The sequence below is a fragment of the Quercus robur genome, chromosome 12 (assembly GCF_932294415.1).
Source record: "Quercus robur chromosome 12, dhQueRobu3.1, whole genome shotgun sequence".
In the NCBI taxonomy this organism is placed as follows: domain Eukaryota; kingdom Viridiplantae; phylum Streptophyta; class Magnoliopsida; order Fagales; family Fagaceae; genus Quercus; species Quercus robur.
The window spans coordinates 41,156,489-41,184,346 of record NC_065545.1 but is presented as its reverse complement, the minus strand read 5'-3'; the positions used below and the strand labels follow the sequence as shown (position 1 = coordinate 41,184,346).

Genomic DNA, 27,858 nt, shown 5'->3' with positions numbered 1-27,858 from the left:
GACTTCTAAGTTTCAGTCTCCATTGATGCTCAGCATTACCGCACAAAATTTAACAATGGGTCTGCTTAATTATTTGGCTAATAAAAATATATTAGTTGGTGTAACTCAAAATTTTTATATTATTATTGGTTAAATATTTTGTCAATCTTCACATTTATCATCACACTTATCAAATTTGTGGAATTTTTAACTAATCAAGTGTCAGTTACTTTTTTAATCCACATATCATCCATATATCTATACATTTAACATGTTCTGAAATCATTTTTTTTTTAAAAAAAAAACAAACAAACAAAACAAAACAAATGTACTAGAAATTGTTCGTATTATTTGATCCCTTTAATAAATGATGAACATTATGATTTGAGAAAAGTATATAATTCAACAATAAATTTGACAAAATACTTCATCAACAAAAAAGTATTAAATAGTAGCATTAACTAAAAAAATACACTGAGTATAACTTGAATATTAACCAAATGTATGTTGTGTGTATACACGTATTAGGACGTGTGAAAGAGTTTCTCCTTTCCTTTTTCATTTTTCCTTTTGGGGAAAAAAGGAAGACAACAAATAAAGCTATCAAGGTCACAAAAGCAAAAGGGTCAAAAACCCATGTAGATCAATTGGCATCTACTAGTGTTTTTAACATAAATATCTAATGTTGAAATCTCCACATCCTCAACTATCAAATTATTAAAAAATAAAGGTGACAAAAGGAGCATCATAAACCATCCCCAAGTATTGCAAATCAAATAGATAGGAATCATCACAAGTTTGGCAGGTTTGGGTGAAGGTGGCACCCATCATCTAATACTGTTCGGTTGAACATGTTTGACGGGTTATTAATCACCCTTACAAATAGTGAGTAGTGTCAAAGGAAGCTGCGAGAATAAAAGAAAAGCCAGAAGGCATGTTTCAAACAAAGAATCCCTAGAAAATAAATTTCAGCAATACATACAAGTACTTCCAGAACTCTTTCTTTTTACCTTTCCTCTTGAATTTACATGTCAAAGCATACTAACATTTGCTTATTACAATCTGGAAGGCCAAGTACAATAAAGTCAAGGATTGTAATCAGTTATTTAATTTTTTTTTTTTTTTTAAATCTACCAAAATGATATTCTTTATTTTTCTAATAAGACTTATTACTTAAATAAATTAATTAATTAAAAAAAAAAAAAAAAAAACCTACCAAAATTGTCTACCCGCAAAATAAATTTCCAATACTCTCAGTTGAACCTTAACTTTTGCTGAGACTTGAGAGAGAGAAAGCGAGTGATGTGAGAAAAAGAAAACTATAGGACATTACACCAAGAGCTGTATAGCTCAAAGGCATAGCCTGCTCTCCTTTATTAGGAGAACTAGATTCAAATCCCCCTTCCCATTGTTGCTATCGAATTAGAGCAAGAGATTACAGATATCACTTGCACTGCAAGATAAGTTAGTCCCTGGTAATTTCAAATTCAGCACCAATTGGTAGATGATCACTTGGGTGGCTGTAATTTGGTAATCCACCAACAACATCAGATGAGTCTAGTTCTGGAAGCTCCAGGAAACTGACTGGTTTTATGTTATCAGTAGGGGAAAATAATATATAATCAAGAGTATTGGTGAAGTCCGGAGTGCAGTTTGTAAATGGTGGTTCTCCTCTCGTAAAAGCATAGACACTGCACAAGGGAATAGGCATGTCCTCTAAACACTCCACAGCCGGTGCCAGTGGAGAGTTTCCTGAAATGAGGTACTGGTAAACCTGAAACAAGAAGAATGTTATAGCCATTTCAAGAACTTATGAGCTATAAACATTAATTCATCTCTATAAAAGCTTACAAACTAAGGTAAAACATTATCCGAATCTGGCAACCCAACAAAGCCACTTGTAAACCACTTGGGTTTCTTTGACTACCAACTACAAAGTTTATTGGACAATTTGGCTGGCTAGCAGCGAAACCAACCAAGCTCAGCTTCTATTTCATGCTTAACTTTTGCTTCTTGATGCACTTAAATGAAAAACAAATATATTAATTCCATTTAAACGTTAGATATTTATCCGATCACTAAAGACTTCTCTTTTTTTCCTTTTCTTTTTTTGTGTAATTATCCCTCTAAAAATATATATATATATATATATATATCTATAATTTTTTGGTGAAAAAATTTATGAATAAAATCATATACATTCATTGTGACTTTATGTACTTGAAATTATTGAATGTGAAACTTTGAAATTATTTGCTGTCTATGCAATTATGCTCATTACTTAAGGATTAATTATATTAATTCTTTTTTGTTTGTCTTTATTATTTTCTATTCTCTTTTATAAATTTTGAAAATACTTTTGAAAAAATTAATTAAATTTTGGTATCAATTTTTTTTTTTTTTGATAAGTAATAAAGATTTTTTTATCAAGACTGCCATATTTTATTCATTTATTATATTTATTTGTATTTTAGTTAATCATTAAACTATATATGACATCATCACGTTCTAACATCCGGTGTAACCCTAGTTCCACCTTGAACCTCTTCATTCACTCGCCCCCCTTTTTAATTTCTGTTTTTAAAACATTGGTAATAAGAACCAACTGTTTGGACTTTGGACCAAAATCAAACTCAGAGGGAAAATCTAAACCAATACCAAAAAAGTAAAACTCAAAAAAAAAAAAAAAAAATCAAGGAAAAATGTAGAAAACCAACTATAAGCTAAATAATAGGAAACTAGATAAATCAAGGGGTTGGGAATTCTGACAAACCTGATCCCCTGGGGTTGAATTGAAGTCACCAGCCACTACTACTGAAGGCGTACATTCAAGTCTGTTGGATACCAGTGTTCTAAACAAAGCTAAGCGTGATAAAAGATATTTAGCTTGAGCAAGCTTGACATCAGCCCATTCTGGATCCCTGCAGCAAAGCATCAAAGTTACTTCAATTGATAAAATACAGAATATAACATACCTATGGAAGATTGAACCACTTTACCAGTAAAGGTGTGTGTTTGCCACAATAACAACATGGTCTGGAAGATCTTTGAGTTTGAATGCAGCCATAATCCCAACACAATCACGTTTTAGTCTTACACGAGGATCATTGGGATCTCCACGATCCTCTGGGGCCTTTTTCAATTCTAAACCTAGAAGAAGATCATTCATATTAGATGCAAGCATACCATGTCGAGTACTAAGAATGTAATCAGCAACCTACTGAAGTTCTAGGGTGAAAATGTCATCCAAAGAAAAGTAAAGATGAAAACCCTTGGGGATTGTATCATGAGTTTTTTAAGGAAAGGAATGTAAAGAATAAGACAAATCTGCAGGGATTAGGGAAAGGAAAGGAAAGAAACGAGTAGAGTTCAATTTGTTGTTTAGATGTTCATGATAAAAAGTTGAAGAAATCTATTATCCATTATTTTGTTAATGAGAGGAAAGGGAAGGGAAAGACCAAAAGAGTATATTTTTATTTTACCATTATCTTAATTTTAATTAGAAGCCATGTTGTGAGGGTGATGCATGACAGCTTAGGCTTCGCCACCTAAAACAGTCTTGTAATCCTTCTTTAGGCTTCAACAGAGGGTTGTTTGGAATCACAACCAAACCGAAACACAATTGTTCGTGATGAAATTTTATTAATAATAATAGTCTACATACAAGTAAACCATCTGGGGCTTTCAGGAAATAAAGTTAAATTCAAACTACTAATCCAAGAAAGTAGTCTAAACTAATCCAAATGCATAAAGATAAGTTATGTAGGACAAGGTTAAGCTTATCTTAGGGGATTTTCTTTATCTTTATGTATTTGGATTAGTTTGGATTATTTAGACTACTTTCATGGATTAGTAGTTTGAGTTCAGCTATGGTTAGTTTTCATGAATGTTATCTTTATCTTTATTCCCTGAAAACTACAGAGGGTTTACTTATGTGCAGACTATTATTTATTACTAAAATTTCATCTGTAGAAAATTGTGATTCTGTTTGGCAGCGATTCCAAACAACCCTTAGGTGATGAATCCCAAGGAAGGATCACAGGACTGTTCTAGGTGGTGAAGCCTAGGCTGTTTTGCATCAACTTGGTATCAGAGCAAATTTCCGATTTCCACTGCTCCTAAACACAAACATCCAACTGATGCAAAACCAACCACAATTGTGAATCTGAATCAATACACCTATGTATAGCCCACGTTAATTTCAAGTTCTTACCCCAAAAAATCATGAACACACCCAACTAAGATTTATGCCTCCACCAAAGTTCCCAAAGAAACAGAGAAACCTGCTACTACCCCTTCCAAGCCCATCATCCCTATTCATGCCTGACTCTAAGGGGCCATTTGGTAACGTTGTTTTAGTAACGTTTGTATTTTTTGGAAATACATGTGAGTGAAAAAATGTGTGGAAATACATGTAATGCTGTTTAAAAACTAAAAACATGTGTTTAAACACATTTACCAAATGGCCCCAAAATCCCAAAAACCATCACTTAACCACCACAAAACCCACCACCACCACCAACAAAAAACCCAACCTCATAATCCTGGCCGCCATCAGAAAACCTAGATCCAGAAAAACCGCAACCCACACTGTCAAATAAAATCCGCAAGAAGTCAGTGCCGCCACATGACACTGTTGCCAGCCTTTGACACCACCACCGCCAAAGACATTGCCACACAAGGATTGCTGATCTCTCAACACCGTGACACGAGGTTTGGAGGTGTACCCGAGATCCATTCCAGTCAACCCACAAGTACCGATCTGCGATGTTGTTCATGCCAGCAAGAGTTGTCACCAATGAGACCCATGATCACTCCAACGAACCTAGTAAATCTCTCAAAACTGCCCTCTGATGTCTAAATTCAACTTCTAGTTTTTGTAGTTTAGGCCTTTGTTTTCACTTTTCAGTATTCTTTTCTTCTTGACTCATTGTTTTAAAAAAAGAATCGACAGCAGAAAAGATCCAGGCAAAGTCAAATGAGGAGCCCACATAGAGTCCAACTTTCTTTCTTAAGCCAGGCGATTCATGTCCACTGACGGCCCAGGTTACTAAGACAGTCCAAACCAAGGTGTGGAACCAAAAAAGGAAATTACGAAATCTATTTATTATGTTGAAGCAACACCAACCACATTGATTGACATATCAGTTTGTAAGCTATTTGTAGTAAAAATTATATTATTTTTAGCATTTTCCGAGACAATAAATTGAACCACCAACAAAGGGTGGCAAAGGGAGAAACCACCAGCCACATGCTACTACCAACAAAGCACGTGGGCGTATCAAGGGATGGTAGCTATATTTACACAGGAGTCATTACAGGGAAGAAGGGGAAGATTAATGGGGGGAAGTAATATGAGGCAAAATAAGGGTCACCTGAATAGAGACACTCAGTTTGAATCTTGAAATTGAAAATTGGGCCAAATGGGAAAGTAAAGTAGGTTGGGTTGGCAATAGAAGAACACTAGAAATCATCTTAGCCTTCTACTATTCAAAGTAGTTGGGAAGGGAGGGAAGGGTAGGTTAATTGGGACCAAAAACCAACTGGAGAGATGCCATGATTGAGGAAATGGCAGCACAACATGAAATTACAACTTCAGAATTAGTCGAGTTTCCTAAAGGGAAAAAACTATTGGCTGTTCACAGTTAAGAGCAAGGCAGATGGTCTATAGAGATGTACAACACTAGATTCACTGCAAAGGGGTTCACTCAAACCTACAGGACTGACCGTGATGAACTTCATATATGTCCTTTTGTAATTTAGAGCTAATTTGAACTGAGCTCTGAATCATCTTGAGGTAAAAAATTCTATCTTCCGTGGTAACTTAAGAGAGGAAGTTTATATTAATATTCCTCCAGGTTTTAGGAATCCCTCAACTCAAGGAAAGTTGAGCAGAATGAAGGAAGCATAGTACAGATTAAAGCAATCTCCTAGACTTTGAGCGATTTACTCAGTTTATGTGGGGTTATGGATAGAAATACATCAAAGTGATCACCCTTATTTATAGAGCATTCACTTTAGGTTACAGCTCTTAAAAAAATAGCATCATGTGATGACCCTAAGTAAAAAATATTAAAAGAATATCTAGCTACTGAATTTGAAATAAATGACCTGAGAGATTTGAAGAATTTTCTAGGTATTGAAGTAACAAGGTCCGAGCAAGGTATATTTATATCTTGCAGAATGTGTTTTTGTCATCTCCTAGTAGATATAGAAATGCTTAGCTGCAAGGCTTATGATGCCCCGGAAGATTGAATCATAGACTGGGCGAAGATTCAAGGGATGTACTAGCTGATACAGAGAGATACCAACGCCTAGTTGGAAGACTTATTTATTTGTCACACACTTGTCTAGATATTGCCTATTTTGTCAGTGTCTATAGATGGATTAGAGTTTGCTAGTATTGAGGAGGACAAGCGGCTTGATTTAGAGAGGGATTTTTCTAAGGAGGAAGTGGTAAAGGTTCTTCAAGAGATGGAGGGTGATAAGGCCCCAGGTCCTGACGGTTTCACTATAGCTTTTTTTCAAAAATGCTAGTGTAGTGGAAATAGATGTCATGGCCTTCTTTGATCATTTCCATAGGAGCTCAGAGTTTGAACGGTCGCTGAATGCTTCTTTTCTATCTCTGATTCCCAAAAAAAATAATGCATTGAATATCAAAGATTTTAGGCCTATCAGCTTAGTGGACAGTGTGTTTAAGCTTTTGTCCAAGGTTTTAGCTAACAGATTGAGGCAAGTGCTAGATAAACTTATTTTAGAGTCATAGAATTCTTTTGTTGGTGGCAAACAGATTTTGGATTCTGTGCTTATTGCCAACGAATATTTAGACAATAGACTGAAGTGTCGTACTCCAAGGGTGGTGTGTAACTTAGACATTGAGAAAACTTATGATCATGTGAATTGGGACACTTTGTTTTATCTGTTGGAGAGGATAGGCTTTGGGGATGGATGGAGGAGATGGTTAAAGACTTGTGTCTCTACCGTTCGCTTCTCAATTTTGGTTAATGGATCTCCTGCTGGTTTCTTTGGTAGCTCTAGAGGTCTCAGACAAGGCGACCCTTTGTCTCCCCTTCTCTTTCTTTTGATCATGGAGGTTTTTAGTCATATCCTAAAGAAATCTGAGGAAGGTGGTTTCATTCAGGGTTTTCATGTGGGTCCTATTAATTCTACTGGTATCTGTGTTTCTCACCTTTTATTCGCTGATAATACCATTCTTTTTTGTGATGCCTCTAGAGAGCAGATTTTGTCTATTAGGCTGGCTTTGACTTGTTTTCAAGCTTTTATTAGTTTGAAGGTGAATGTGGGGAAAAGTGAAATTGTCCCTATTGGGGAGGTGCATAACATTCAGTCTTTGGCGAATATCCTTCAGTGCAGGGTGGGCAGTTTGCCTGTGATTTACTTGGGTATGCCATTGGGAACTATGTACAAAACAGCCTCTATTTAGAATCCGATCCTTGAGAGGATGGAAAAGAAGCTTTCAGGCTGGAAGCGGCTTTATTTGTCCAAGGGTGGTAGACTCACCTTGCTGAAGAGTACCCTTTCAAGCCTTCCGACTTATTACCTTTCCCTTTTTTCTATCCCTAAAGCTGTGGCGTCTAGATTGGAATGCATTCAAAGGAACTTCTTGTGGGGTTCATCAGTTGAGTGTTTCAAATATCCTTTGGTGGCTTGGAAAAAGGTTTGTTTACTGCGTGAGTTAGGTGGTTTAGAAGTTTAGAAGTTGGTTCCTTTTAATCAGACCCTATTAGGGAAATGGCTTTGGAGGTATGGCCATGAAACCTCGCATCTGTGGTGAAGGGTCATTGCCATGAAATATGGGGAGGGAAAAGGGGGTTGGTGCACTAGAGCTTGTACTAGGGCTCGTGGTTGTGGGTTATGGTGGAGTATTAGTGAAGGGTGGGACACTTTCATCAAGCATTTCTCGTTTGTGGTGGGGGATGGTTCTCGCATTCTTTTTTGGCATGATAAGTGGACTGGGGATGTTCCTCTTAAAATTCTTTATCCTCAGTTATTTTTGTGTTCAGCTAATAAGGAGGCTTGTATTTCTGATGTGTTAAGCCCTCTAGTGGGCGATAACGTCAGAGTGTGGAGTTTAAGATTTCATAGGGATTTTAATGATTGGGAGTTGGCGGCTTCATATTCCCTTCTTCACTTCATCCAAACCCGAACTCCTAGGGATGGAGGGTGCGATAGGCTTTGTTGGGATCTAAATGGCAGTGGGAAGTTTGATACTCGGTCTTTTTATCACAAGATTCGAAATGTAGCTCCTTCCATTTTCCCTTGGAAAGTTAAGGTTCCTAAACGGGTGGCTTTTTTTATGTGGACAACAACCCATGATCAGATTCTAACTTTGAATAATTTTATGCTTTGTGGTCGCCCTTTGGCGAATAGTTGTTGTTTGTGCCGTTGCAATGCGGAATCTGTGGATTACCTGTTACTTTTTTGTCCGATAGCTCATTCTTTGTGGATGAATATGCTTCGGTTGTTTGGGATCGTTTGGGTCATGTCAGGTTCAGTCGTGGATTTATTATTTTGTTGGTATCATGGCTTGGGAAGCATAGCTCTGATATTTGGGATTTAGTTCCAGGATGCTTAATGTGGACTATCTGGACTGAACGGAATCGGCGGTCTTTTGAGGATGAGAGGAAAACTGTGGTTCAGTTATTAGAATTGTGCCAGCGGACCCTCTTTGATTGGTCTCAATGTTGGGGTTTCTCGGATTGTTCTACCCTTTTAGATTTTCTTTCTTCTATTAGAATAGATTAGGGGCTGCCTTTGTTTTTTTGTTCCTTTTTTTCCTTTGTTCACTACTGTGAACTCTTTGTGTTTCTCTTGCTTTTCTTTTATTAAGAATATTCTCTTCTTACTTATCAAAAAAAAAAAAAGTCAGTGTAGTTAGTCAATTCATGCATGCACCACAAGAATCCATATAAATGTTTACCATACTCTTCGTTATCTGAAATCATCTCTTGATAAAGGATTACTCTTATTTTAGTCTTGGTTACTTATCAGTTGAATCCTACACAAATGCAGATTAGGCTGGCTCCATTATTGACAGAAGATCTACCTCATGGTACTGTAACTTTGTTGGAGATAATTTGGTTGCTTGGAGTAAGAAACAGGCAATTGTAGCTAAATCCAGTGCAGAGGCAGAATTTCCAGCACTGGTTCATGGTATTTATGAGTTTTATTTATTTATATATTTAAGTGGTATTAATGAGCCTCTTTGGGTGAAGATTATTGAAATGATTGGGGTTTTATACTCAAGAAATACTGCTCACAATCCTGTGCAATATGATAGGATCAAACATATTAAGTTTGACAGACACTTAATCAAGGAAAAGCTGGACAATGGCATCAATTGTACTCCATTTGCGAAAACTATGAACTAACTAGTAAATGTCTTAATCAAAGGAGTTTCAAGTAGAACATTCATCCTATTTTAAGCCAGCAGGGCATGAGCAATATTTTCGCATCAACTTGAGGGAGAGTGTTGGAATTCATGTTTTTTTTTAATAAATAAGTAAAATTTTATCAACTTAAAAGAGAAAAGGCACCATACAGTACACAGGTTGTATACTATAGGTGAATCAAAATCCAATAGAAGTATAGCAGAGTATAGTTTATTCTAAATGCCTCTACTTGTCAGGGCATATCTGTAATTTATATATTAATTGTTACATAAGAGCAATAAAAGTATAAAACAGGTGTTAGGGTTAATTAAGAAACCTCACACACAGCTTTTCCAAACCCAACATTCTTATTCTCCACTATTGACAATAAATCAGGAAAAAAAATCAACGCATGCAACTTCCTCAAGCCACACAAGATTTCAAGATTTCTTTGGCATTTGAGTTTGCTTTTCTCAGAGCTTTTTGTGACCTGCTCTCGATACTAACAAGACATTGCAATGTACCACACTTTTTTTTTCTTATGTTAGCCAGACAAAAGTGAACAGTGAATAACTATGGCTCCAATAAGGGAAAATGTCAAAAAACAGAAAAGACGCTTGCTCAAATTATTAACAAAAGGAAACTTTATATATAAAAGGACAAAAAAAATTACCATTTTCTGGTTCAGCTCTTATATTTCCACTAGTTGGCACATCATGTTTGTCATCACCTAAAATCTGTCCATCTTTAATTGAATTTACCAGATCATTGTATTCTATTTTCTCCTCTAAAACCAACTCTGCACTGAATCAATAGCAGGAATGAAGTTTAAGAAGATGTACAACTAAGATAAATTGGTACTATTATTATGAGCATATGACTTTGTGAAGTTGTAGAATGATCAGTGATTAATACTTTATGAAAAGTTACCATCTCATTGTTGGATTGAGGTCCCAAGTCATTTTGCCAAGAAAAAGTTCATTTTATTATCTGAATGTTCACCTTTTTCGGAGGGCAGGATTTTCCAAGACAATATAAAAATGAAATTTCAAATGAGTTTACAAATTTTTTTAAAAATTTTGAGAAACTTCTTCAACTTTCACATGCTTTTTAGAGTGGACAACTATGAAGCATGGACGCTCCAAAATCCCTGGCATGTGCCAGATACGGACACACTAGGACACTCTTGCATGCATATCCTTAGTGTGTTGGGAGAAAATTTATATATTATTTTACTTATGTTTTTAAAGATTTTAATTGATTATTTTGAAATTTTAAAATAAACATAAAATATACCTAAATATGTATATTAATTAATTGTTGTATTCCGCCGCTCATTTCCTAATTTTTCAAGAATTTTCATGTCATCATGTCCTGTGTCTGTGCTTCTTGGGTGGACAAACATACATGTTTGTGTTTGAAACTGCTATCTTTCACTCATGTTCTGACGAAGAGTTAAAAAGGCCTTTAAGGCCCTTTGCCACTAATATTATTAAAGCCAAGGCCATTCACACATTCAGTAATGGTTAGGTAGCTTCCTTTTCAATTTACTATTATTGATTCAGGTTGAAAGCAGTAGAAGGACACATAAAGGCATTGAGAAGAGACTAGATACTGGTTATACATGCCAAGGGAAGAAATCTAGCCACTAAAATTTGCAGGGATTAAGGCTTTGTTTGATTACGCAACCATTGTGTGCCATTGACAACCTAAAATTGTGTCATTTGGGAGTAAATTTTTTTTCTCTCTGTTTCAATTCCTTTTCCTTTTTCATCTTTTTCTGTTCTTTTGTTCTCTCTTTTCTCTCCTTCAATGCCACCCCTTCTCTCTCAGCCACCAAGAACCCAAAAAGCCTATATCAAAATTCCCAAATCAAGCCCTATAACAGCAACACTATTATCACCCAAAATTAACACAACCAAAGCAAATCCATTTCCCTACACCTTCACTCTTTTTACACACAAAACACATTCAACATCTGTTCAGGGCTTTTTCTTTTTTAACAAACATCATGTGGCAAGATCCCATCGGAGGAGACTTACCCAGTCAGCCCAACAAAAGGACCAAGGCATGTACAAGCACATGGACCCAATAAAACCACACTACACAGGTTTGCCTAACAAATCTCAAATCATCACTACATGGCATGGGCTTAAGGTCCATTGCAGCACAATCGGCCCAAAGATTTATCCTCCTCACTACACAGCATGGACCAAAAAGCCCAACAAAGTTCCTCAACAAACTGGGCCTAAAAGGCCCAAAGAAGCCCACTCCACACGGACCAAGAAGAGAGCACCTGACCACCCATTTGCTAGGTAAGGCTTGGTCAACTCCAAAGTGATAGCCCATAAACAAAATTGGCTCAACGCATCCCAAGACGAGGGAATAATATAGCAACTAGCCAACTACTGGGAAACTAGACAACTGTTGGACCGGTCATCTCCTAGTTCAGACAGAACCAGATGGACAGCTGGACAATTTAAACTAAAACTCTAAAAGACAAAATGTCAAGATAAAGTAACAACAGTACACATGGGAAGCAATTTAAAAAGCTTTTTGCAGCATGCTATCAACTAACACGCAATTTTACACCTTGACAGAGAGAATGTAGGAATGGAAAAAAGGAAAGGAAGGCTCCCTTCCTCGTGTTTGAAATTCCGGTCATAACTTGAGAAAGCCATGACTGAAACTCCAAACGAGGGGGGAGAGAGCCACTACATTTCTTCCTCCCTTGACCACCTCTCTCCATCACAAAAAGGGATAATACTCAGTTCATGAACCAAGCACATAAATCACGGGAGAGAAAACTTAGAAAATCATGGTTTGGAGGTCATGAGGATATGTTTATTTAGTGCTTAAACAGCTTCAAGAAGCATGGAGCTTGGCATGTCCCCTCCTACCACTTTGGCCTTTGAAAAACCTGTGTACACTGTAGAGCAAGCAAACTCTAACAGGCATTATTCACCATTGACATTGCTTAAGATAATGGGACCTTCCTTACCCTAAACATAAAAACCTGATTTAATGCTTAATTAATGCAAGCCATTCACTGAATAGCCTTTTGAATGACTTGCACGGATTAGGAAAGGGGACCAGATGGATAGAGGAGAAACAAGACTTGTCATTCTTGTCTAAGGAATAGGAAGAGTGGTCAAAGGACCAGCTCTCCTATCTCTGTTATTCTTCACCATATCACTCCCAAAAATTCTATAAAAACAAAAGCATTCATCAATATTACACACTACCTCATATGACAACAAGTTCTTCTAACCAAAAATACCTTTTAGTTGATATACACCCATTCCCACAACAAAGCCTTCATTATAAACAGATCCTTCCTTACCTTCACTCAAGTACCCACACATAGCCTAAACACCAAACACACTAATACTTCACCATGAGGATCATCATCTAAGCGTGCTTTGTGTATAGGAGTTAGTTTGAAGCCTTGCTGTGCATGGGTGGACACACTTTCTCTTCCTTTCAAGCTATACTAAGTTTTACCTCTCTTCTCATATGATTTTAATGGAAGAAATCATATAATATTTTTGCTTGACCATGGATGGATAAGATGTATTTATTACTATAGTGTTTGTTTCATTTATTGACTACATGCTAGAATAAGTAATGAATTGGCTGCCAAAGTTGCTTTGAATCGTTTACTGATGGATATCCTAACTTCGACTTATGGCTACATGTTTTATGCATATTGACATTCAGTTAGAATCAATTTGTGTTAATTTATTGCTACAGGGAAATTGTAAGAAGATTTTTGCATTTCTAGAGAAAGAGAGGGAATTCACACCTCAATCTAAACTCAAATATGAAATTATAACATTCTACTAACAAGCTATTTTACAATCCATGTATATGGATATCTATAGCCTAGGAGTTAGTTATTGATGATAACATCATCATAATTAACTAAAACTTATTACATGCTAGAATACAATCGTAACATATTAATCACAGGCTAGATTTAACAACTTCCTAAAATCTAGCATGTGCATGTGCCTTTAACTAATTTTCCCTCTAATTTTCAAATACTACAACAAACTTAGCACATGTAGATTTAGCTACAATAACAATACGGCACTTGTGAAATTCAACCCTTAGGATTGGCTGGCCTTGTGCCATGTCACTCCTCCGTACCACGTCACCATGTCTTCAACATCATCCGTGTAATGCATTAGACTCCAGCATCAAATTGGCTAGATCATATTGGAGTCAGTAGTTGTGCATCTCTAGTGTGTAAAATCTCACTCCTCCAAACTTCAAGTTGGCTCTTAGTGGGCTAAGGCACACTCTAGTAGTCACTGACCATTTTCTCGGATTGGTAATGAGTCCCAAGTTGGGTCCCCAACACAAACTGACACGTGCCTTTGATTCAAAAAACCTCTCGACAACATCCCCAAACCCAAATATCACAAAACTCAAACTCCACTTGCTACCCCCACTAGAAAAACCACCATGCCATCCTACTAATACTACAACAATTCACACCAAACGCCCTAGCCCATCCATAAAAGAAACAAAAATCCCATCAACACCTGCACAAAATTCCACCAACTCACACAACAATCCAAATCAGGACCCATTCCACATAGCCATTGCAAAACCATACAAGCATGTGGCTTTGCCATGAACTTCACCATTCACAACAAAAGCATATAGCCCAATGCTACCATCTAGCTACCAAAACCCTAGGCAAACCAACACCCACTATGCACAAGCAGCCACCATGACTAAGAAACCTCAAACCAAACCCCACATCCATCATTCAAAACCGCCTACACTGCCAAACAACACCAAAACCCATCCTTCGAAACCAAAAGCCCACGCAAAACCCATACCAACAAAAACCATCACTAATTCAAAGACCCACGCCAAAATAATTTCCAGACATTCTACCTCACATGGCCAAGCCATACCCATGTGAATTCTCCATTAGTGGATCAGCCACCAAACATTAAGAGATGGAGTGAAAGAGAAGAAGAAAAGAAAGGGAGAAAAGACAAAAAAATAAGGGAGAGAAGAAAAAGAATGAAACAGAATAGTAAAAGGAGGTGATGGAGAGATATGGCTGGAGGCTGGAGGTAGGTTGTTAAAAGAGAGAATAGTTGGTCAACAGTGAGGAAGGAAGAAGATAGGAGAGAGGTAGCGAAGATAGCAGAGGGGGTGAAGGTGAAGGAGAGAAAAGAGAAAGGAGAAGGAAAAGAAAATAGAGGGAAAATTTTGAAGGAAAGAGAGGGGAAAAAAGAGTGAATCCCAAATAGCAGCATTTTATACAGTAAACAACAAAAATGTAAAGGCAATTGACAGGAAGAATGGATTGCCCAGGTTTGCCAATGTGAGGGACCAAATTGACTAATTTGAAACCTTAGAAACCAAATTGACTATTCATGTAGAGTTCAAGGACTTAATCATAATTTAGCCTATTTTATTCTATGTTTTATTTGGTTTTTTTAGATTCAATGGTAAGTGTTAGTTGTGGGTCATAATTGTGGGCCTTGGGTTTTATTTTATTATAAGGTAAGTATTATTAGTTTAAGGGCTTTTATGTGTGGGTTTTATTCAAATTCAACAGGAGTTTCTTTATTAGTCAAAGTAGGAGTTCCAGCTCTACTAGGAAAAGTGTCACTGTACTAAAAAAAAAATAGGGTTGATTAATTTAAGAGACTGGGCATTTTTAATTGTTAGTATTGAGGCACGTTAACCTTTAGTGTGTTCTTTCATCTTTAAAAGTCTCTTTTTCTACTTCCTTTAGCATTCTGTCACTATTCATGTGTACTGCTCACGTGTCTGCCCACATGTACCACTCGCATGTATTGTTCACGACAATAATCACATTAACACTTCATAGCTTTTGGACAAGTTCAATCTCAATTTCTTCTCACCTCTATTGCAACCCTAAACTTCCCAGTTCCCATATCAAACCCTAATTTTTCTTTCTAAAGTTCTAAACACTAAGTATAAATCCTCCTAACCTTAAGCCTACCACAAGCACATGTAAACAGACTCCCCCAATTTATCTTACATCATCATCCATTGATATATGAGCTTGATGTCCAAAAAAATAAAAGATCATTGCTCTCATCTATTTTGAATCAGTAAAGAGGAAGTTTAATATACCTTTTCTGCTTATAGAAAATTCCACATCCATCACGCTTCTGCCCATTTCTCTGCACATAAATACTAGAATATCCAAGACTCTCCATCTTCCCCTTGTAAAAGCTATCATACTCATCAACTTCCTGATAAAATTGTAACATATAAGTCACAATAACTAATTTCACACACAACATTTATGTATGTTTGCATGGGCCCAAGCATGGAAAAAACATTAAGGAAACTCAACTTACTAACTAGTTGGATTAAGAAAACTGTAAATTTTTCTCAATGTGTGAAGTTTACATCAAACGGACCGCAAAAAAGGGGATAATGAGTGAAACAAAACCTGCAGGCAGAGAAAATCAGCCCCGAAGTTCTTGAGAACAGATAAAATCGCCTGCGAACGAGCTTTCCACCTGTAATGAGCACAATTTACATATATAAACTTATTGATTTTCTTCAATGTCAATAAACCTCCCACAATTGCAAATTCAAAATCTACAAGGGCAAAAATGTAAACTTATAATATTTGAACATTCAAAAAATCCATAACTCTCCGTGTGATATGGCCACCAGCTGACTTCCCAATCGTTGCAAAGGTGAAAAGGGAAAGTTAATGACAAAAACAATTATACTTGAAAGTAGGATACAAGGTCAAAAAGGAAAGTTAATGAAAAAAATATATACACACACATAAATCAATATACAAGTCCCAGAACTGTGGCAGGAATACATCTACTTCTTAAAGCAAGAAACTAACAAGGTCTAAAACATTTAGAAGTAGAAGGCTTATCTGATGCAAGAAGCACCAAAATCATTTAAGATTTTATTTTGAATTTGAAATTATTTCTGTTTTTGAATTTTGAATGTAGCCTTTTAATGTTGAGGGTTTTAAGGGATTTAATTAGGTATTTTCCATATTGGTGTAATCTGTAAAGCATATTAAAGTCGTGCTCTTGTAATTGTGAAGGGGAGGTATGATTTGGAATAAGAATTTTATGAGTTGCGAATGTGCTCCTCTTTTTTGGGTGGTGAAGCCTAAGGTTTGCAGGCAGATTCTAGGTGGTGAAGCTTAGAATTTGTTTTGTTTATCCTTTTGTTATCCTTATTTTCCTACACTTTCTACGACATTATCTATAATAGAAAATCCCTTGAACATTTGCTTTTTCAAAAGCTTGTCACATCAGAAATAATACAATGGAATCCTATATTTCATGTGAAACCTACAGGCTAGTCTAAAGAATGAAATAAAGAAAAGAAACAAAAAAGAAAACTGAGAAGGTTGTTTTCTACACCATGAACAGAATCATAAAGCAAAAACTACCTCTAGAAACCAAAAGTACATCAATATGTAAAATTTATAAAGGATTCAGAAAGCTTCTGAAGTGAAGACTAATTGATCTAAAAGAAGTACCAAAATAGTAAAATGCCTATAAAAATAAAAATAAAAAGGTATCAAAATAGTAAAATACCACTACCAAACAGAAAAAGGGTGGGTTAGAATAAGATGATAATGAGTAGAAAATGATCAGACTTCATGATATGAGCCTAATTAAATTGGATGGGATCGCAGATGAATTGCTCAAAAATGAGAAGAATGTAGCTAGAATCAAGATCAACATGAGCATAAAAGAGTGAAAGATATATTGAACATTGTAGGTGGCAATGCAATTTTCAGAAGACAGAAAAATTAGAGAGAACAGAACTTCCAGGAGGAAGAATGATAATCACAAAGTTGCAGAACAGTCTTCTACAACAAAGTAATACATGCAACTATCAACTTAAGTTTCGTAATTATAGATTTCTGCTTCCATTGCAGGCTGAAATAGTCTATGTTTTTTTGTGAACTACAAAGTTTCTAGTAATCACAACTGCCAATTGATATCACTACCAGTTTTAGAAAACTTGAGCTTCAGTTTGTACAGTTTTTTTCTACTAAGCTTAGCAATATATATACACACACACATAGAGCTTTTGTTAAATTTTGATAGTGGGATAGAAGTTCTTAACTTAGTAAGCAATATTTAAATCTGATTTAACTTTATTGGAATTTAGTTTCATGGGAATAGTTATAACAATCCAAGGCTATAGTTGTCTTGATTTAGAAGGTATAGTATCTTTTCGAAAATATTTCAAGTCTGAACAGATTAGTATTCTTTCAAAGGGATAACAATGTAAAGAGTGGCCTTTAAATAATAAATTTGAATTTCTCTTATAATCCAGCTCAGATTAAGACTTATCATACAACCAAACCCTCAATTTTGCACAGCCTACAGAATTTAAATGTGAAAAGCTTCACACAACATATAAATTTTGTAAGAGAACTATTTAGAAATAGGAAATGCCAGCAGAAAAACAGGGTGAATTTTCCTGGGCTGTGTTCAATGATTGACTGCAAAAGTTTGTGAGATACAAATATCCTTTTACCAAATTGTAAGAAAATACTAAACATTTAGATTATGCAATGGGAAAAAAGGTGGGGCAATTTTAACTGGCAAAATAACATGTTAGTAGGCATATGCAAAGCACTGACCACATTTATAGATGCTACCAATGCATTTTCCTGTTATACATGTTCATACAAAAACAAACCGAGCTCCACATATTTTACAAATACATATATGTCCTTGATCATTTTCATGAAAAATTCATTGTCTGCTATACAAAACAACAATCTCAAAGGCAATATCAACCGTTATTAATACTAAACCTCATTGGAGCAACCAAAAACAAATGGAAATTATTAATATTAATATGAGAAAGACATAAAGGAAACTTATCTAGTAAAGAAAAAAGATTGAAATGAATTATTTCACCTGAGACAAGGAGATGGAGAGTGTGGAAACAGAGAACTCTTCACATACACCTACACCAAATAAAGGGAGAAAAATGATTTTAAAACGTCATGCTCAAAGTTTTAAGCAGTGAAAAGGAAGCTTAAATCCTAATTAATAAGCATTAAAAGCTTTCACATTGTAAACTGAAATAATCCTAATCCAATCATTTAAGTATCCAAGTAAAGATATGTACAAAATTAGAACAACTGATGGCGCAATCATAGCATGGTACAAGAAAGAATATTCTTTTTGGAAGCCTACGGCTGAGGCAAAGCCCAAGAATAAGTGTCCACGGTAGTTAATTAGGTTTTCATATTTTATTTGGTTATTCTAGAGTCAAGGGTATTTTAGTAATTTTACAATTGTTGTGTATGAGCTATAGCTAAGAGACATGGGTCTTTATGTATGGGTTTTGGTTTAATTCAATTAGGTTTTGGTTTATTAGTCAAACTATAATAGTAGAAGTCTTATTACTACTAGTACAACAAAGAGTCTTTATATATATTGTGCTCAATGTATTCAAAGGAGGTAGAGTGTTGATTAATAAAATTATTGAGTGTTTGAGTAATAGGCATGTTGGCCTTCGTTGGTCCTTTCTCCTTCTCTCTTCTCTTTCTTTCTTCTCTTCTTTTCTTTCTTTCTCACAAGTACTGTTCATTCAGCCACTGAACACCCTAAATTTTCTCTCTAATTTTCTTCAAATTCCCCAATTTGTCCTACATCAACAACTAATATTAGGAAATAAAAGTATATCACATTACATGGTAAACTATTATTGTTCCAAAATAAATTTCATTTCTTTCACATGGATAATATCACTAGTTTTTGCCATTGATCTCTAACTCAAATGACACCTTTTTCAGTAAGAGCAATGTGAAGGGTGATATCATGGGTTCAAGACTCAAGTGTAACTTACTAGTTAAAATTCTTTTTGCTTTTTTTTTTAACAAGAATGTTATTGAAAAGGAAAAGCGAAGGAACAAGGATGTGTACTAGCCCAATTCAAAGAATACAACTCAAAATGAAAAGGTGTCAATAAAATCAACAAAAGCATAAAGGGGTGCCACCCAGAGCATGCATCCAATCAAACAATGTCTGCAAAATAGGCTCTTTGATGATATAGGCAGGACATTTGACGCCATCAAAGACCCATCTGTTTATTTCGATCACAAATTCCACATGATGCACAAGGACAAGGCTTGCCACACCTTGGCTCCTCCATGGCACTGAAATTAACCTTGCCAACATTCAGTTAAATCACAGATTTAGGCATCATCCAAGCCAACCCAACCAAAGTAAAGATAGGACCATATATTGGATGCCATAGAGCAATGGAGGAGCAAATGATCTATAGATTCCCTGCTACATTTACACATACAACACCAATCAACAATTAAAATGTGATGCTTCCAAATGTTATGCGCTCTTAGAATTCTTCAAAGGGCCACAATCCACACAAAAAATGCCACCTTTCTTGGAACCTTAGCCGCCCAGATGCTCTTCCATTGGAAAGAGACTCTTGTAGGAACCCTAAGAACATTATAACATGATCCCACCTCATACACTCTTTCTTTGATGCCAAACCACAATGCTTGGTCTTGACCGAATGAGGTAGGCAAATTATCATATGGTGCCCCAAGAAACATATGAAAAGCTTCTAATTCCCAATCCTGGAAAAGCCAGATGAAGTGAGGATTCCAATGCCCAGCTAGATACGAAGACACTAAGGCATCCTTGTCCACCGCTAAGTCAAACAAGTTGGGACATAAATCCTTAAGGAAGCAGTCACCACACCAAATATTTTTCCAAAACCTCACCTTGGACCCATCTCGAACTTCAAACCATAAGAAATTGGAATAAGAATCCCATCCTGAGCGTATGCCCTTTCACAAGCTAATCCCAAGTGAACCCCGAATTTGCTCCACTGTCCAAACCTCCCCCACCCTTCTCCATATTTGGCATAAATTACTCTCCACTACAAATGGTCCCTTTCCACTCCAAATCTCCAAAACCACTTTCCTAAGAAGGCTTGGTTATAAGAATTGAGTTTTCTGATACCCAAACCTTCCTCTTGAACAATGGAGCAAACCACTATGCAGTCCACCAAATGGAATTTATTATTGACACCAATGCCTCCCCATAGGAAATCCCTTCAAAGTTTCTAAAACTTATTGGCCAAATTAGTTGGCAACGTAAAGACTGACATAAAATAATACTACTAGTTTTCCAAAATAACTTTTGAATGAGCACACAGGGCCGAGAAAAGTGTTAAGACACCAACTGTATTGCATTATTCAACACAATATAAGTCAACTCTTTTCAATATCAAAAAGGCACTATCAGATAATGATGCAGGATATGTATACCATAAGAATTTAATGGACAGACTTGGTAAGGGATCAGCAATAGAATGGTGCCTAACATTAATTCAATGCTTCTTTAGTGCTAATGGTGATACAGTAGAGGCTGTATCAATTAGCCCTAACATTTGAAATTTTTCACCAAGAAATGAGATTACTGAGGCTCTATTTGGAAGTAAGGAAATAAAAGCTGAATGATGAAAAATGTAGGAAGGATGACAAAGTGGAATATAGAAAAGATACCAAATTTACATCATATGGTGTTTGGTAGGAGGAGAAAGTGAGGATAGAAAATTGATATCAATTTCCTTTATTTGATTGAGAGGAAAAATTGGAGGAAAGAGATAATCAACTGTACAATTTACTATTACACCCATATTAAACAAAAATCATTTCTTTTTCACTATTTTTAATATTACATGAATTTTTTTTATAACAATATGAAATGCGAAATATCATATTGCATCAAGTAGAATTTACAAAAATAGGATCCAAATTCATTATAGGCTTCCTGTAGTTTATTGAATAATGTATTGTGATTTTTTTTTTTTTCATATTAAATCCACTGTATTTTCATAAACAATAATAAGGTAAAAATGAAATTGATTTTTTTCATATTTGATACGAGAAGAAAAAATAAGGGCTAAAAATATTGCTTTCATACCAAATTTGCATGAAGTTCATTTTTCGCCATTAATCTTTAAAAAACTCTTTTTTTACCTTAAACTATTGAAAATTTCACCTTTTTCCCTTCAACTTAAAAAATATATTTTTTGTCCCTGAACTATTCCAAAAGTTATATTTTCAACCCTAAGCTTTAAAAGATCAGTCGTGCCATGCATATACGCTGCAAATTGCAAGCTTCTACCTACTTAATGATAACATAACCAGCTACTCCTTATGAATGCAATGAAAGAAGAAAGATAGTACAAGAAAGCACATAGGATAATTGGTATTCATACCTGAGCCAAAATATTATACGAGACAAGACGGAATCTGATGCCTGCAATATAACATTCACATTATTTCAAATTCAAATTGCAAATTAAAATCATGAAACATCATACATCATTAAATTTTATTTTAAATGGTCATCTAATACTAGGTGGGAGTCACACCAGTTTCGAGGGTCATGGGCTATAAATTGACTAACAAACTGAAGATTTTAAGTTGGATTTGAAGAGATGGAACAAGGAAGCTTGGAAGAGTTTAGAACTGTGATTCTCAAAAAGAATAATTTGTTACATGATCTCAATGAGCTGGATGCTATAGAGGGAGAGCAGATAGTTAACAAAATGATCTCAATGAGATTTTCTTATCTACTTTATGAAGTTTCATATTTGAATGTTTCTTGAGCCCTTTTTGAGCTTAGAAATCAATATTTGATTGTTTCAATTTCAGTCATTTATTCTTTTTCTCTACTTTAATCTTGTTTGTTGCTGGAATTTCTTCTTAAACTGTTCTTTTACAATAAACTGAAGTCCTCACCGCATCACATTGCCCTCCCCCTATCTCCTTACATCATTTAACTAATAGAAGTGGTTAGGATTCTTAACTGTCACACCCCCCCTTTATTAGAACGAATTCCTTTTTCGCCTCCCCTTTTAACTACATTCTCCTCTTCCCCCCCAACCCCCACCCCCTCTCTTCAAACACCACATAATTTAGAAATAGTTAGGTTTCTAAACAGTCACCCTCCCTTTAAGAAAAATCTGATTGCCTCTTCAACTCCCCTTTTGACCACGCACTTCCTTTTTATTGATGAATGGTTTAAAAAAGGCTCATCAGCTGGTTTTCAAAACCTTATAGAAACACAAACTTTTGATGAAACCTAACCATCCTCAAAACCAATCTGAAACCTCCCCTATGCTATGCCAGCTCCTACCCTCTCCTTAGAATTGGCAAGTCAATTCAACTAATTAGTTCACAATAAATGGGACCAAAAGGCATTAGGTTGCCACCTACCATATCCTTCCCCACTACTATGAGCCATAGTGCACCTATTACAACCTGTGAGAGGTTCCTCCCAGTACCAAATCTCAGAGTCAGAGTCGGTCATTCTCATAAAAAATGCAAGGCTGAGACACCCTTCAACCTTGGACAAATGACAAATTTTTTTTTTTGATAAGTAATGAAAAATATATTTAAAAAATTAAAAAGAAATGTCACCTGAGTATACAGGTAGTATACACAAGGGACAAAGCACAATTGCGTGAGTCCATTAAACCATCGACTGAAAAAAAAAGAACGAACGCCTAACACTGCTACCCAGTCCATGAGAGTCTTAAAAGGGAAAAGTTTGAGATCTAGAATTGTTTTTTTCTGAATACTCGAAGTGACGGTTATTTCTCTCCCACCAAAAGCACCACATCAAACAATGAGGGACCACCATCCAAATAGCACCATTTTGATGCCGTCCAAACTTCCCTTGCCAACAAGCCAAAAGCTCAACCACTGTCTTTGGTATGGTCCAATGAATGCCAAACAAAGTGAATACCATAGACCACAGGTCTGAAGGAATGGGACAATGAATAAGGAGGTGGTCTATGGATTCCCCATTTCTTTTACACATACAACACCAATCTAAAATCCAAATTTTCCCCTTCTGAAGATTATCAATAGTCAAAATATTCCCCAAAGCTGCAATCCAAAAAAAAAAAAAAAAACCAACTCTAGAAGGGATCTTAGGCTTCCAAACAGTCTTCCAAGGGAAGGACTAGTCTATTCTTTTAGTCAAAATCTAGTAAAGCGAACGAACCTCAAAACCTCTTCTCTTAGTAGGCATCTAGCAAATCTTATCTCTTCCAACTCCCCTCAAAGAGGCTCCATAAAATACTATCCATAAAAGTGGATAAAGACTCCAATTCCTAGTCTTGAATGGCTCATACAAAATTCAAATCCCGAAAGAGAACACCATTTGGGGATTTCATCAAATCAGCCACATAAGCCTCCTTATTTCAACTTATAGTGAATAGTTCTGGATAGCAGTTTCTCAAAGAGGTGTCCCCACACCAAATGTCTTGTCAGAATTTAACAATAGACCCAACCCCAACCTCAAACTGGATGTGACAAGAGAAAGAAAGCCAGCCACAACTAATAGATTTCCACAAACTCACTCCATAAGTACCAGTGACAGGACAGGAGCACCAACCTTCCCCTTCACACCCATACTTAATCTCTATCACTCTCCTCCACAACCATAGAGCTTGTTACTCATTCCCAAATCTCCAAGCCATTTTCCAAACAATGCTTTATTAAAATTTCTCAAACTCCTCTGGTAACCTAGTATTAGAAAAAGTAAACTAAAGATCCAAACCCTAAAACAGCCCAAAGATGGTAAAACATTCACATTTAGTGACCAAAAATAAGAATAACAAACTTGAAAATGCTCCTAAAAGTAGTCTACAATTTTAAAGCAAATGTTAAAATAGAACAGGCAGAAAAATATAGTTGTACCATCAGGTCTACTTCTTGAATTAATATCACTTCCTTCCACAGAAATGAACTCCCGATATATTGGTGATGGTGTCGTGCTCATTTTGTTCGATACTATTCTGCAACAGATTAGACATAAATCCCAATTAAAGGATACCCATGATTCTCAGATCTTTGGAAGTTTAACAGTGATAATTGGCATGATACATACCCATTGTTAGGAGCAAATGGCAAATTAACATTTAGGTTTCTAAAAATTTCGGGAAAATACCAAAGCTATACTTCATGTATTTTAAAGCAAAACTGAGAAACACATATCTCGCAAATTCAAGAATTACATAAGAATGAGATAGAAAATAGTTCATACATAACATATCAAATGATATTTGCCATCCCATTTGCTTTGCCACTCAATGAATCCAAACAAAATGATGCGGTGAAAAGAACTTACATATGGTTTAGAAATAGGGTTTAAAGGGTTACAAAAGTAGTATGTTTTCAATAAAATTATTCTTAATTTAAAAAATAAATAAAAAAGAAATTTTGAGCAAGAAAACAAGATTACAGCTAGGAGACGAAAATAGGACTGAAGTCAGAACCCTAGGCTTAAAGAGCTCAAGAACTAATCAAGGTTGCATTTGGCATTGGCTTAAAAAGCCAGCTTTTTTTTACTATTTAGCTTATTTTTGTTACTATTCATCATTCTCATTGCACTTTTTGGTACTATTCATGGGTCCTATATTATTATTTCAATTACTTTTTAGCTTTATCTATAGTTCTTTCAGCAAAAAAATTTCAATTTCAGCTAAATAAGTTGTTTCCAAATGGACTCCAAATCTGAAATTCCATATATTAGATTAGAAAAGGTCACCTATAACGACCCAAAGAAAAAGGCTATTCATAATAACATATAGTAACCCTAGATTCCTAGCCCTATATAAGAGTTAAATCTTAATTATCTAACTTCACCAAAGCCATTGCATCTTTTTCTTTTATTTGAAATTAATTTCTCCTACATCACAAAACCCATTTGGTAAAACATTTTAAAAGAACCCCCCCACTCCCAAAAAAAAAAAAAAAAATCTGAACAATAAAACAACAGAAAGATATCCTAATCCATTTAACTTGCATTGCATTACTTGGCAACCTTTTTTTTTTATGTGAACTACTTACTTATCAGAACTATTTTCTATTATTTTCCTCTGCAAAAAGTAAAGTTCAATGAGCTCCAACTCAAATGGTAATTCCTCCTCCCACAAAAATGAATGGAGGTTGAAACTCTGGATTCAAAACCCATCAGTGAAGTTTGTTCATTCGTGCCATGTATGTAATCTTCATTTTGTTGCAATCATTGAAAATATGAAACAGCAATGACTGTTTTTTTCACAATGAATCGCTATAAAACTAAAAACTGAATCTAAAAAATCCAAATCCAAATCCAACCCACTTCAGGAAATCAATTTTGAAACAAGAGAGAGCAAAATAGGATATAGAAGAAGAAAAGTGTGGAGTGTAAGGCGTACCTTTTGAAGGAGGGAAAAGTGGGCAGGCGGCAGGGAAGCGCAGGGAGAGCCTTAAGCATTTGATTGATACCAAAAACTTGATACTATCAACAACTCCTCTTTTTTACTCTGCTCTCAATATACATATAATAATTACATACATATAAAACTTTTCATTGATTATTCGTTAGAGCCAAAAACTTTTTCTTCATCCTCCTCCTCTCCTTTTTTTTTTTTTTTTTAATAAGATTATTAATTTTTTTTATCATGTTTAATTAGACTTTACCTTTCCAAACCTTTAATTTTTATTTTATTAAAAAAATATAAAAAGACTACTGCATTTAATTTTGGGAGAAAAAAAAAATGATTGAGTTTGTCAAACTATAAATAATAAATGAATTAAGTTAATCCATTTGGATTTAACCCAAACAAAAAAAATTTATATAAGACAGTTTCATGAGACCTATGTTTCAATGACATGTGGGTCACACACTTGTGAAACCCACATATCATTAAGACATAAGTCTCGTGAGACCGTCTCATACAATATTTACTCAAACTCAAACAAATTTGAGATGGAAATTTATTGAACAAATACTAGTTGCTAGATCTATAACCCTTACCTAGTTTTTGATAGATTGGGTCGACCCAGAATGACCAGTATTTTTCCACATACTAAACCAAACAACAAATTAACATAGTTTCTAGCCTCTTTTATCATATTTCTTTCAATACAAATTAAAAAAAAATATATATATATATATATTCAAATATGGAAGTTAAATATAAATAAATCCTTCAATCTATAATTTGATTATTAATTCTAATAGTCTACCGGTCTGATAAGTCCTAAAAAAAAAAAAAAATTGTGTATACATGTTATAAATTGTGTCTAGCCCCATCTTATTTGTTTTTTTTCAAATAATCTAAACTTTTAGTTTTTTTACAATAAAGGCCCACCCCTCTATGAGAAGGAGAAAGTATACTCTTGGAGTATGCAATAACAGCCTTAAGCTAGTTTATAGCCTTTTGTCACGCATATCCATTATTTGTATCCAACTTATTAGGTTAGCTTTTATGTATAATTTTTTTAACCTCATTTTTTTCTCATTTTTTCAAAGTATAAGTATACTTTAGCACATTTTCAATAAAAAAAAACTAAATAAGCTAATGTCAAATACTCAAATGAAAGTTACCAAAAACTATCTTTTAATAAACACTATGCAAATAAACACTATGCAAAAAATAAACACTATGCAAAAAATAAACACTATGCGAGGCTTTCAAAAAATAAACACTATGCAAATAAGCTTTCGGAAAAAAGTTGTTCCCAAACTCGCTCACACTTTTGGATTAACTTTTTGCTAAAAAAAATTTTGTTGAAAGTTGGAAAAATTGTAATTGTACTTAAACAAATTTTAGGCTTTTAAAAATGTGAGATTTATTTTAATTTAATTGTTTCTTAGTACTTTTATTTAATTTCTTAGTTTAGTTTAGTTTTAATTACTTCAACTAGTGTACAACCCTATGTGTATGGTACAATTAAAAATAATTACAATTATTTACATATATGAGTTCAAATTATACCTGTTGTAAAACTTATACATTTTTTAAGCCATAGATATGTACATGAGATTTACTCTCTTTTTTTATAGTTTTTTTTTTTCGATACACGAATGAGTTTACTCTTCTTCTTTTTTATTGGGTTTTTTATGATTTATTTATATTAGACTATTCATCTTTTGCACAACATTAACTCACTTATAGCAAAAAATTTTAAAAACTTAGATAAAACACATAGCATAAAATTAGTAAATAATTGAAATTCAATTTAGAATCTAATTGGATTTTCTCTCTTTTTTGCTATATATATATATATATATATAAATATATATATATATATATTAATTAGTTTAGAGATATACTCCAAGGGGTGTGGCTTGTGTCCAGTGGAAGTTTCCACTGGGCACAACTTCCATTGGACACAAGCCGTGTCCTACTCCAAGATAGAAGTAGCTTAAAATCTGGGGTTTTTCGCCTTGGGGTGCGCATGCTACTCGATCCTACGAGCACACAACTTAAGGAGCATGCGCACACAACCTTAGTCATGCATACACAAACTCATTTAGAACCCAGTTTTTCAATTAAGTTTGTTGTCTGTCTAATTTTCTACCTTTGATTGCGTAATAGCAACATGTGTAGGACTTCTTGGATTCCTTAGAAACATGATTAGGTTGATTTA

At 35.0% G+C, this 27,858-nt stretch overlaps 1 protein-coding gene across 1 annotated transcript; it reads right to left on the bottom strand.

Annotated features, from left to right (window-relative positions):
* Positions 1 to 723: 723 nt before the first annotated feature.
* LOC126708958 (carbon catabolite repressor protein 4 homolog 4) lies at positions 724 to 25,830 on the bottom strand. The gene is made up of 10 exons (XM_050408991.1): positions 25,638 to 25,830; positions 24,136 to 24,233; positions 21,642 to 21,682; positions 18,299 to 18,348; positions 15,829 to 15,898; positions 15,504 to 15,625; positions 10,045 to 10,175; positions 2,979 to 3,129; positions 2,753 to 2,900; positions 724 to 1,753 (listed from the first exon to the last, which is right to left on the bottom strand). The coding sequence occupies exons 1-10, from the start codon at positions 25,694 to 25,696 to the stop codon at positions 1,445 to 1,447; spliced, it is 1,179 nt and encodes a 392-aa protein (XP_050264948.1). The 5' UTR covers positions 25,697 to 25,830; the 3' UTR covers positions 724 to 1,444.
* Between the last annotated feature and the right edge of the window lie 2,028 nt (positions 25,831 to 27,858).

What these genes read in the sequence shown, in the direction of transcription:
- LOC126708958 (XM_050408991.1), bottom strand. Translation starts at nt 25,696, where the DNA reads ATGCTTAAGGCTCTCCCTGCGCTTCCCTGCCGCCTGCCCACTTTTCCC. An exon ending in ACTTTTCCCTCCTTCAAAAG is followed by an intron (nt 24,234 to 25,637) that starts GTACGCCTTACA and finishes AATCTGTTGCAG; the next exon opens with AATAGTATCGAACAAAATGA. An exon ending in ATTTTCTATAAGCAGAAAAG is followed by an intron (nt 10,176 to 15,503) that starts GTATATTAAACT and finishes CTATTGATTCAG; the next exon opens with TGCAGAGTTGGTTTTAGAGG.